The sequence below is a fragment of the Camelus dromedarius genome, chromosome 3 (assembly GCF_036321535.1).
Source record: "Camelus dromedarius isolate mCamDro1 chromosome 3, mCamDro1.pat, whole genome shotgun sequence".
Classification (NCBI taxonomy): Eukaryota; Metazoa; Chordata; class Mammalia; order Artiodactyla; family Camelidae; genus Camelus; species Camelus dromedarius.
This window is the reverse complement of record NC_087438.1, coordinates 37,029,667-37,042,230: the sequence shown is the minus strand read 5'-3', so window position 1 is coordinate 37,042,230 and position 12,564 is coordinate 37,029,667. Positions and strand designations below refer to the sequence as shown.

At 33.5% G+C, this 12,564-nt stretch overlaps 1 protein-coding gene across 1 annotated transcript in view; it reads left to right on the top strand.

The window, feature by feature from the left end:
- The window catches only part of MIER3 (MIER family member 3), a 30,182-nt gene extending 18,117 nt beyond the window's left edge, over nucleotides 1-12,065 (top strand). Inside the window, exons 9-13 of the mRNA XM_031445408.2 lie at nucleotides 2,732-2,813; nucleotides 4,169-4,263; nucleotides 7,605-7,732; nucleotides 7,816-7,958; nucleotides 8,069-12,065. Of these exons, the coding sequence (XP_031301268.1) occupies nucleotides 2,732-2,813; nucleotides 4,169-4,263; nucleotides 7,605-7,732; nucleotides 7,816-7,958; nucleotides 8,069-8,526 (906 nt within the window). The 3' untranslated portion in view covers nucleotides 8,527-12,065. The remainder of the gene's footprint in view (nucleotides 1-2,731; nucleotides 2,814-4,168; nucleotides 4,264-7,604; nucleotides 7,733-7,815; nucleotides 7,959-8,068) is intronic.
- The last annotated feature ends 499 nt before the right edge of the window (nucleotides 12,066-12,564 follow it).

The following is a 12,564-nucleotide window of genomic DNA, read 5'->3' as shown; positions in this document are numbered from 1 at the left end:
AGTAGTGTGTATATGTTAACTCCAAACTCCTAATTTATCCCTTCCTCCCCCTTTCCCATTTGGTAACCATAGTTTGTTTTCTATGTCTGTGAGTCTATTTTTGGTTTGTAAATAAGTTCATTTGTGTCATTTTTTTTAACGATTCCACATATAAGTGATAGCATATGATATTTGTCTTTTTCTGTCTTACTTAATATGATCTCTAGGTCCATCCATGTTGTCGCAAATAGCATTTCGTTCTTTTTTATGTCTTGAGTAGTATTCCATTGTATATCCATACTACATCTTCTTTATCCATTCATCTTTTGACAGACACTTAGGTTGCTTCCATGTCTTGGCTATTGTGAATAATGCTACTATGAACATTGAGGTGCATGTATCTTTTTGAGTTATAATTTTACCTGGATATATGCCCAGAAGTGGGATTGTTGGATCATATGGTAACTCTGTTTTTAGTTTTTTAAGGAACCTTCATACTGTACTTCATTGTTGGCTGCACCAGTTGACATTCCCACCAACAGTGTAGAAGGGTTCTTTTTTCTCCACATCCTCTTGAGCATTTATTATTTGTAGGTTTTTTAATGATGGCTGTTCTCACTGGTGTGAGGTGATATCTCATTGTAGTTTTGATTTGCATTTCTCTAATAATTAGCAATGTTGAGCATCTTTTCATGTGCCTGTTGGCCATCTGTATGTCTTCTTTGGGGAAGTGTCTATTTAGGTCTTCTACCCATTTTTTGATTGGGTAATATTACTTCATTCTTGATGACTGTATATTCCATGGTATATTTAAACATTTTCTGTGGTTGGACTTTCAGATTTTATGATGAAGTTATTTTTTGGATTGTTGTAGAACTTTATTCAGGAAGTGATTAAAGTTAACGTCTATTAAGATTGTGTAAGTTAGCTTTAGGAGCATTTTTTAAGTACTATATACTTGTAGGTACAGAACACTCTTCTGACAGTGTGTGGGATAAGGATGAGAGTATTGCTTTTTGGGTTTTTTAATGCCCTAGTTTTGCTGTCTGACATTATTTTACCCCTCTCATATACCTTTCACTCTGTATCACCAGTCTGGCTAATCTTGACTAATGAATACCCAGAGATAGGTGGACTGAAACTTGAATTCTCAAGTAACATAGAGAAGTCATATTAACTGAACTTCAGAGTTTTGTCAGTTGTCGAAAAGAAATCCCAACAACGAGGTCCAACAGCAAGGACCTAAGGTATAGCACAGGGAACTATATTTAGTATCTTGCACTAACCTGTAATGAAAAATAATATATATATGTATATGACTGAATCACTATGCTGTACACCAGAAACTGACATAACATAAATCAAATATACTTTAAAAAAAAAAGAAGCATCTGTATCAATTTAAAAAAAAATTCCATTGGATTTTTATACTGATATTCCATTAAAACTATAAATTAATTTTGGAAGAAGTAGTACCTTTAGAACATTAAATCTACTTCAAAAACATGGTCTGAGTCTCTTCATTTGACTTTTTTTAATCACTCAAATGTTTTTGTTTAAATATCACATGCATTATCCTTTAAATATGTGTGTGTGTATTTAGCACTGTTGTAAGTGGGATCTCTATTATATCTATATTTGTGTATTGTTGATTTAGAGAAATACCAATTTTAAAATGTTTTCTCAAGCTTTTGAAACTATTTACTATAAAGATTTTTCAGTTGTTTCTCTTAGGTTTTCTAGTCTTAAAGTCATTATTATACTTTTGCTGCTTCTTTGCCATTGTTACATCTCTTATTCCCATTGTATATCTTACTGCATTAGCCATAATCCTGAGATACTTGGTAGTAACAGTGATTTGAGGCCTGCTTTTGATGGAAGATAATACATTTAAGGTTTTTACATTAAGAATAAAACCAGCCTTGGTTTGACATAGGCCATCTTTATCATAGTAAGGTAGTATCTGTCTACTTATAACTGTTGTGGTTTTTGTCTTTTTGAAAATAGAAATGAATACTGATTTATCTGAAGTTTTTTTAGCAGCTGTTCAGATTGTCTTTAATGATCGATTATTAATGTATTGATTATTAACCTGTGGATGTATTAATAGGTTTACTAATATTGAGCCGTCCTTCCCTTTCTTGAAACTTACTTGGGGACATGGATTATTATTTAACTTTCAGTTGAGTTCTGTTAGCGATTATTTAGTATATTTATAATTCCAAACAGATTTAATAGGAAGAAATTCTAATTCTAAAAATACAGTATCTTCCATAGTAGATGGAAATAACTAAGACCATTATACTCTAGTCACTAAGGTATTGGTCCTTCTATATTCTAGGTATGCTATTGTTCTCTTTTATTAAAACTTTATAGGGCAGGGAGTAGGTGATATCAAGAGACAGGATCATAATTCTAATTTTTCCCAACTAGAAATAATCATCTAAAATAGGGGAATTCCTCTAGCTGAGAAGGCCTGAAAAAAAAGTCAAGAATGATACTGGTGGATGACTTCTGAGAGGTGGTATGAGAGTGAACAAACACTTCGGATACCAGAGTCAATCTACAGGATAGTTATGTAGAGTAAATGTATGGGCAAACATATTCTCAAATGTCCTGAAATTAGAGAGCATTTCAGCTGGTATTTGGTAGGACTCTCACAATTTACCATTTTTTTGTTGTTTTTCTTAAATGCTGTTAAGGACGAACTTTCGGTAATTTTTATTGAATAGTTTTTTTCCCGCTCCCCTAGGCATTATATGAACTTCTCAAGTGTAACCATAATATAAAGGAAGCAATTGAAAGGTACTGCTGCAATGGAAAGGCATCTCAAGGTAAGAAACACTTGGGATCAAGAGAGGGAGGTGACAGGGGATGGTCATTTGGGGATCAGAATAAGAAAAGTATCATAGAGGATGGAGCAATCCTGTAACACTTGTGTAAGATCTGTGTTCATCTTCATAGTAAATAATTTTTTCCTTTTCTTGCCCTCTAATTTTAGACATAGCGGAGATTGTTCAAATACAAATTAGTTACCCCTGGGTCACCTCCATTTTCTTTAAGAAATAGTTGGTAATGAACAAAGCAGACCCCAGAGATGACAGTATATCCAAAGTAATGAATAAGAATGATTTTACGATTTCACTGGAAAAAAATGTTGTCAGGAAATCAAAGAGATTAAAGATGAAAAAAAAATGTATAATATATCCCACTGAACTTATTGCAAGAAGTGTATTTTTAGTAATCATGTAATAACATTTTTGCAGTGCTTAGGTTTTGTTTTGTGTCAGGGAAAATGGTTAACTTTAATTTCAGTATTTTTGTCATATAAATTGATTGCATGCATCATAGCTTTCATTAAGTATATACAGAATGAAATAATACTTAGTAATATTATATAAATGGCTTGGAAAAATATAAAAGCTGAAAATAGTACATTTAAAACTTGTAGATTGAGATAGTACATTGAAATACTTCCTTGTAAAATCTGCTTCTTTGAAAAAAAATATTTGAAGCTCTCAAACTCTGAAAACTAAATACGTTTTGTATTGATTTTGGGGATCTGGTCTCCACTGTGAATGAGGTACTTCAAGTCTCCTCTGCCCCAAGTAGATTTGATTCATCAACATTAACATCTGTGGGAAGTTGAATGGGATTTAGTCTTTTGGGAGCATGGCTGTTTCTTATTCCCTTTATATTTCTATAGGATAGCACTCTGAAAATTGACTTTAAATAAATATGTGTTGATTGTTTATGGTCTCTAAAGAACTTACGGGGTTTTTAAAAATTTATTTTTTAAATTGAAGTACAATCAGTTACAATGTAAAAACTTACTGTTTTGGTGTAAGTTTTTTCCCCCTAATTAAAAAAAAAAAGCTCATTGTTTAAAAAAATCTGAAAAACTGTGAGCGTAAGTTATAGAAAAAAATCGTTAAATTCTTATCCCAACATGCAGAGGAACAAAACTGGTATTTATATTAGTATTCTAGATTTTTTTGATAAGATTTATAATAGGCATACTTTTGGTAATCCTAACTAAAATCTATACATACAGAACTTGTGTGTGTGTGTGTGTGTGTGTGTGTGTATAAGTTTTTAGCCTTTTATAGGGAAACCATACTGAAAGTAAATTGATTATTCATATAAAAGAGTTTTGAGGCCATTGTATTTTGTTTTAAAATTTCTTTAGAAGGAATGACTGCATGGACAGAAGAAGAATGCCGGAGCTTTGAACATGCGCTGATGCTTTTTGGAAAAGATTTTCATCTTATACAGAAGAATAAGGTAAGTTAGGCAAATTAGTACAGAGAAATTGCTTAGTAATTACAATGAATATAAGCAACCAATTTATAAGTCATTTGAGTAGGGGAGAAAAGTTGTAACTTGTTAATGCTCCCCTGCCATTAACATTTCTGTTATTTTCTGATCAATTTCTGTAAGCCCAAAACTACTCTAAAATATAAAATCTAGTTTAAAAAGCAATAGGCATGGGGGGAGGGTATAGCTCAAGTGGTAGAGTGCATGCTTAGCATGCACAAGGTCATGGGCTCAATCCCCAGTACTCCCTCTAAAAACATAAATAAAAACCTAATCCCCCCCCAAAAAAGAAAGCAATAGGCATAAAATACTGACCTACTCAGCTAAATACTTTAGAATCCTGTGTTCATTAGGACAAAGAGAATAAGCAAAGTATATTTTATTGAATTATCCCAATGTATTAGAATACACACACACACACACACACACACACACACACACACACACTAAAAAAAAAGACTTCAGTTTTACAGCAGTTGCAGGTTCATGGCAGAATTGAGAAGAAAGTATAGAGAGTTCCCATATGCATTTAAGGTTTGTCCCTTTTGTGGCTCATTTCTTTTTATTATTGAATAATATACCATTGTATGAGTGTACCAATATGTTTACCCATTCACCATTTGGAGGACATCTTGGTTGCTTTCAAGTTTTGGCAATTACGAATAAAGCAACTATAAGCATCAGTGTGCAGGTATTTTTTAGATGTGTTCAGCTCCATTGGATAAATACCAATGAGTGTGATTGTTGGATGGTATGGAATAGTTTTATAATAAATTACCAGACTGTCTTCCATAGTGTGCCATTTTGCATTCCCACCAGCAATGAATGAGAGTTCCTGTTGCTCCACATCCTTGCAAGCGTCTGGTGTCATTGTTTTGGATTTTGGCTATTCTAGAAAGTCTGTAGTGTATCTTGTTTTAATTTGCATTTCCCTGATGACATATGTGGGTCATCTTTTCATCTGTTTATTCGCCATCTATACATCTTTGGTGAGGTGTCTGTTAGGGTCTTTAGCACATTTTTTTTGGGGTAGTTTGTTTTTGCAAGAGTTCTTTATACATTTTGGATAACAGTTCTTTATCAGATAGGTGTTTTACAGATATTTTCTCCCAGTCTTTGGCTTATCTTTTCATTCTCTTAACAGTGTCTTTTGCAGATTAGAAGTTTTTAACTTTAATGAAGTCCAACTTACCAGTTTTTCTTTCATAGATTGTGCTTTTATTGTTGTTTCTGAAAAGTCATTACTATCCCCAGTGTCATCCAGGTTTTCTTCCCTGTTATCCTCTAGGAGCTTTTATAGTTTTGCAGTTTACATGTAGGTCTGTAATCTGTTTTGAGTTTTTTTTGTGTAAGGTGGATGTAGATGTCCAGTTGTTCTAGTACCGTTTATTCAAAAGATGATCTTTCTTTCATTGAGTTGCCTTTAATCCTTTGTCAAAGATTAGTTGACTGTATTTGTGTGAGTCTGTTTCTGGGTTCTCTGTTGTGTTCCATTAATATATTTGTTTATCAATACTATACTATCTTGATAACTGCAGCTTTATAGTAAGTCTTAAAGTTGGGTAGTGTCTGTCCTCCAACTTTTGTTCTTCTCCTTCAATATTGTGTTGGCTATTCCGGATCTTTTGCTTTTCCATATAAACTTCAGAATGAGTCTGCCAATATTTACAAAATAACTTGCTGGAATTTTAATTGGGATTGCACTGAACCTATAAATCAAGTTGGGAAGAACTGATACCTTAACAGTAATCAGTCTTCCTATCTATGAACATAGACTATCTCTCCATTTATTTAAATATTTCATTTTTTTAATTGGAATTTTGTAGTTTTTCTTATGTAGATCTGGCATGTATTTTGTTAAGATTTATACCTAAGTATTACATTTCTTGGGGTGCTAATGCAGATGATATTATGTTTTTAGTTTCAAGAATCAATTGTTCATTGCTGTTATCTAGGAAAGCGGTTGACTTTTGCATATTAACCCTATATCCTACAACCTTGGTATAATCATTTATTAATTCCATTCATTAGTTTTTAGGATTTTCTATATAGACAGTCATGTCATCTGCAGAGTTTTCTTTCTTCTCAAACTGTGTACCTTTTATTTCTTTTTCTTATTGCATTAGCTAGATCTTCCAGTATAATGTTGAATACTTTCATGCTTTTTAGTATTTATGAAAACCTATTGTTTTCCCAAAGATGAGATGAAGTGTTTAATTTAGCAAATAGATAAAACATTTTTAAAGAAGTCTGTGTTAACTTTTTAAATGGAAATAAAACTTCAGTTTTGCAATGACTTAGGAAATGTACCCATTTATTTCACAAATTAAGCTCTATCATTTACCAGACATTGTTTTAAGCACTAGAGATACATCAATGAATAAGACAGGAAAGGTCTCTCTTCCCAAGAAGCCTACATTCTTTTGGAAGACTTAAAGAGTTAATACGTTTATTGAAAGGTATACTTTATTTCTTGGTTTAAAAAGCTTATTCCCATGTTATGATCTTTATCTCACAGTGTGCTCACTAACTACGATAGAGATACTGAAAATTTCTTGTTGGGTACTGATTAAACAGGGGGAAAAGCTTATTGGGTAAAGATACAGAATTTTGTCTGTATGTCTGAACTCATACCTAGAGCTGTATATTGTTAGAGGAGTCCGAGTCTGGATATGGAGCCAAGTTGAATGAGGCTCAAATTTTGTTACTGTTGTTGTTTTTACCAAACTCTGTTGGAGCTAAGAGCCAAATGCATGATGGAGGAAAAAATCCTGCCTTTAGTTGGCAATCATCTTAAATTCCAGATGAGGTAAAGTGCTGATCTGTTTGTCAAGCGTTCTTAGTTTCTTTTGGGTCATAGAACCCTTTGAAAAATGTAATAAAGCTGCATCCTTCTCCCCAGTGAAGTGTACCTGCATGAAATTTGGGAATGAGTAGATCCCAGTGAAGCCCATTCATAGATCCCTTAGGATTAGGAAGGACTCCTGCTAAAGTCAGAATCACAGTGAAAGTTCTGTGAAGAAAACTAAAGGATGCCAGTGTTTTAGGATTTTCAGTAAAGATTTAAGATAATTTCTCTGTACGCATTCATTATTATTATTACATTATAATTTAAATAAAAAGCCTTGGGCTTCTATTATTAAATAGTGTAAATGTAGAGACAGTTCACTAATTCAATGTTCAGAATTTCATAATTGAGGGGGTAGAAAGCAAGACCAATGGGTTGAAACTACAGTGTTAAAAAAAACTTTTGCATTAAGAAATGCATAGAATTTGTTGATTTTTAAAAATCCAACTTTTTTTTTTAGGTGAGAACTAGAACAGTTGCTGAATGTGTAGCATTCTACTATATGTGGAAGAAATCTGAACGTTATGATTACTTTGCCCAACAGACAAGATTTGGAAAGAAGCGATATAACCATCACCCTGGAGTTACGTAAGTACTATGGGCTTGACATCAGGGACTTTTGTTTTTAACTGTGATATGCAGTCATAAAATTACTGGGGTGTGTTTTTTAGGGACTATATGGATCGTTTGGTAGATGAAACAGAAGCTCTGGGTGGGACAGTAAATTCTTCAGCCTTAACTGCTAACCGACCTGAGCCTATTCCTGATCAACAGCTGAACATTCTCAACTCTTTCACTGCCAGTGACTTGACAGGTAAAATGAACATCTTTTTGCATTTTTTAGTATAGCTTGGGGCAAAATTATATCCCTTTTGTTGCATGACAAAGGACCACTTACTGAAATCATTTTCCATTTCTTTTTAGCTTTGACCAACAGTGTAGCGACCGTCTGCAGTCCAACGGATGTGAATTGTTTGGATGATAGCTTTCCTCCACTGGGAAACACACCCCGTGGACAAGTAAATCATGTGCCTGTTGTAACGGAGGAGTTACTCACCCTGCCCAGCAATGGGGAAAGTGATTGTTTTAATTTATTTGAGACTGGATTTTACCACTCAGAGCTAAACCCCATGAACATGTGCAGTGAAGAATCAGAAAGACCGGCAAAGAGATTGAAAATGGGCATTGCTGTTCCTGAATCCTTTATGAATGAGGTTTCTGTAAATAATTTGGGTGTGGACTTTGAAAATCACACACATCATATCACCAGTGCCAAGATGGCCGTGTCTGTGGCTGACTTTGGCAGTCTGTCTGCCAACGAGACCAATGGTTTCATCAGTGCCCACGCCCTGCATCAGCATGCCGCCCTTCATTCTGAGTGACTCGAGTGAGGGGCCCGGAAACAGTGGGTGTGCAGTACCAGTAAACTTGAGGAAAGTATCAGGTTTGCTTAGTCTTTCACTGGAAGTTTGAACCTTTTTCATTATGACATCAGTGATGTCAGTATGTATAGAACTATATCTTGATTTATCAAGAGTATTTTCATTTTCAATCCATAAATGTGGAAATGAACTATGATCAGCAGAGTTGGGAACTAAGATTGAACTCTGTGGTGCAGCTTTAAGCTCTGCTTATCTCTTCCTCATCCCCAGTACCTCTTCCCTACTCCCTTCTTTTTCTATTCTTTTCTGTTTCCCACTGCCCTCACTCCCAATTTTAAAACCTGTAGACAGAGGCCACCAGCTCAAAACCAGCACAGATGTTCTGAACTGAATGGAGTGGCTTCTTTTTGTGTAAATTCCTTTTGCCGTAATGGATGCAGTGGAATAACAATGTTTACAGGTACCGATCCCGATCCCTGCTTAATGTAGCATTTTTGGTTTTATTTTCTTAATTAAATAAAAGCAGGGGTAGGTTTCTTTAAACTGCACAAACATGCAAGGATTTTTTAAAAATGGAAACTTCTCTCATGTTATTCAACTAGAGCACTTCAGTTTACAAAACAGCAAGTCCATCTTTATGGAAGCCAGCACGAGGAACTGTGTGCAAATTATGAAGACGCTTGCTTGGATCCTGTTTCAGAATTTTAGACCAGGTCTACCTTACACAGAATTGGTCATTTTACTGCCAGAAGATTTCTGTGTAACTTCATTTATTGGCTAAAAATTTGGCATTTGAAGATGTGGTATTCACATGGGGTTTTGTCCACCGTTATCAAGATTGTAATCATAAAAATCATACTGGTCATTGATATTTTAGTTTATCCTGAGGCAGTTGACTTGCAGGGCACGGTCTACAAAGCCTAGGATGTTGCCACTCATTGGTTTACATTTTGGGACACCTCTTAAGTTGTTTTGTAGCACTGCAGTTCAGAGTGTTAATAGTTAGGAGGGATTTCTTGATTTTACACATAAGGCAGTAGAACCTTGAAGTATATTTAAACTTTACTGTTTAGCTTGAACAGTTGGCAAGAAAAATGTGAGTTCCTAGCTGAAATAGAATGGTACGCTACCACTTTAAGTTTTAAAAAGTGTTTGACGTTCAGATGCATCTCAAACTCAGTTTTATTTTTATTCCAAACATTGTGAATGAGAAGCCATTGTCATAAACTTTGGCCATTTTTGCTCTGTAGAAATGCATCTTTAAGTTATAAGGTGAATTCAAACAATATGTAATGCAGTATTAGGATATGATGAGCTTTGCTTTTATAGTTCAGTTAAAATACAGAATTTTCCTTTTTTTTTGCACCGTCTTAATTAAAATTTTCAATTTCTATTAGTTGTCTTGCTTTGCAAAAAACTTAAGTGTTTGGCTGCATTGCTGATATTTTTAAGTATAAATCGCTTCAAGGTTGTGCTGATGAGTAGATAGAATGTAGTGACCTTAGTAGTGATGGAAAGGGAGGGTATTTATTATACAAACTGTGAACTGCAATGACATCCTTAGTTTTGGATGATGTGTATTCTTGTTTTTCTTTGCAGCATTTTAATGAAGATTGCTTTGAAGTGTTTACGCATTAGCACATTTACTATAAAAGTTAGTTTAGCACAGTGGACAAAAGTAGTTAAATTAATAACTTATAGTCCATCTCTAATTTATACATCTGAAGTCTAGCATTCCTGTATGCACACAGTAAATAATGGGTAGCCTGGGCTCTGTGTTGCTTTCAGATATTTTTATCCAAGTTGTCAGCTTCTTATTGCTGTGGTGTCGTGCTAAACTTTGAACCTGATTTCTTTTGTTAAAAGTGAGTACACCTGTAATTTAGTAAGATACTGGCCATAATCTTCCATTGTTATAACTTTAATTTTTACTCTGGGTTTACAGTGGCTGGTCTGTATAAAATAATTTACACAAAGATGACTGAATGCTAATACCAGTTGCACTTAAATGAACATGCCCATTCTCAGTAGCTGATGCAGTAATATATTCAGTTTATCTATGCATTGCTGGGATCTTGATATAAGATGGAAACAGTGTTTCTTATCTAAAGTTTTGATTATCAGCAAGTTGAATGGACACTTTAGTTATTTAAATAAAGATTTTTGACCAAAATCCAGAAATGATATGAGAGAAAAAGAAATTCCAGCTAGTTTAATAGATTTTTAAACGCCAGTCTGATTTTAGCCTCTTAGAGAGCTCTAACTAGCTGGTAACGTTTACTTTTAATTCCTTGTTAAAATGAGGCAATAATTTGCAAGATTTTTGTATATATATGTAAATTCTTCATATCTTTTTAGATCTAATTCAATATTTTCTGACTGCTTCCTCCATGTATAATACCATTTTTGTGCATGCTTGATGTGACATTCATAAATTGTACCACTAAGACTTTATTCATGTAAAATAGCTATTTATTGAATTTCCTTTTAAATCTGGATTTACTGGTCTTTTTTTCTTTCCGTTTGAGCATCTTAACAGAGAATTTGTTACTGTTTATTAGAAGAATTGCGTTTGAAAGCATGAAAATAACTGATTTGCAATCATATGGAGAAACAATAATGCCTTTATTATCAAGTGTTAAGCACAATTCTTATAACAAACTGTGATAAATTCTTTTTTCTTTTTTCCTTTGTCACATTATTTTCATATGAACAAACCAAAAATCCACGGTGAGCAGTTGCAGTGTTGGCTGATGTGTCTTTCATGTACAGGGGGTTTGAAGAGGACAGCGGATTCATTTAGAAGTGAAACTGGTGCTGTGATTATAGCAATACTTTACTTTTGTTAGTCGTACTCCACTTTTTCATGCTAGTTTTTTCAGTGTTTAATTTTCCTCTTGTCATGGTCAACTGCTGAATTTACTTGAAGGATGTAGAATACTGCTTAAAAAATACTAAATTGTATACAATTAGGTCAAAGAATTGTGCATTTGTTTCCTTTTTAATTTTTACAATTGACAGTCATAATATTTGAGAACATCAGATCTAATAGAGCATAGTGATACTGTTTAATTTAACCAAAGTCTCTAGTGAATATTTCAACTTTGAATGTAAACTAACAAATAAACCTGACAACCAAGGAGATTGTTTTCCCAGAGTTTCAAAGCACATTGTCTACAAATGGAAATTGAAATAATTTATAAAAATATTGACATTACTATGTTTTTTAAAAAGTTCTTAATTTTTTCACTAAAAGGAGGAAACTATTAGTTTTATTGTTAAATATGGTAGATATTAAAATTCCTCTTAGATGACCAGTGATTCCAATTGTCCCAGTTTGAAATAAGTACCCTGTGAGTATGAGATTAATTAGTGACAATCAGAACAAGTTTTAGTATCAGATGTTCAAGAGGAAGTTGCTATTGTTGCATTGATTTTAATATTTGTACATAAACACTGATTTTTTTGAGCATTATTTTGTATTTGTTGTACTTTAATACCTGGTGTACAGTTCCAGAAATAAAAATCTGGAAATCTTTTTTTTTTCCTTGGTTTGTGTGAGTATTTGCCACAAATAGATTTTTATTTAATGACTCTTAAGCTATAACACATGGGTAGATATTAACCTCTGTTAAGTTGGTTTTAGATATAGTAAGTAAGATATTTGCTAGGTAAGTAATAAAGTTGGTAGAAAAATAAGCTTTCTTTAAATCCTCTAAAATAAATTTCCACCTATAACATTTTAGTCATCCCAAAGTGAGGATTCTGCATACATTCAGTTTAATTCAGGAAGTATTTATTGAATGTCTCTCATGTTTGAAACATTGTTCTTGGCAATTACGTCATTTAAAAAGACATGAAATCTAAAACTTGATCAGATGTTATTATTTGACAATATATTTATAGTAAACTAATTTCCTTATCTAGAAATATCTTCCATAAGCCTTCATCTTTTCAAGCTAAATATCTCAACCTAATTGCACAAGTTTGTCCTCATATTTTACTTGCTCTGACCAGAGCTTTATCTAGTTCCATTCT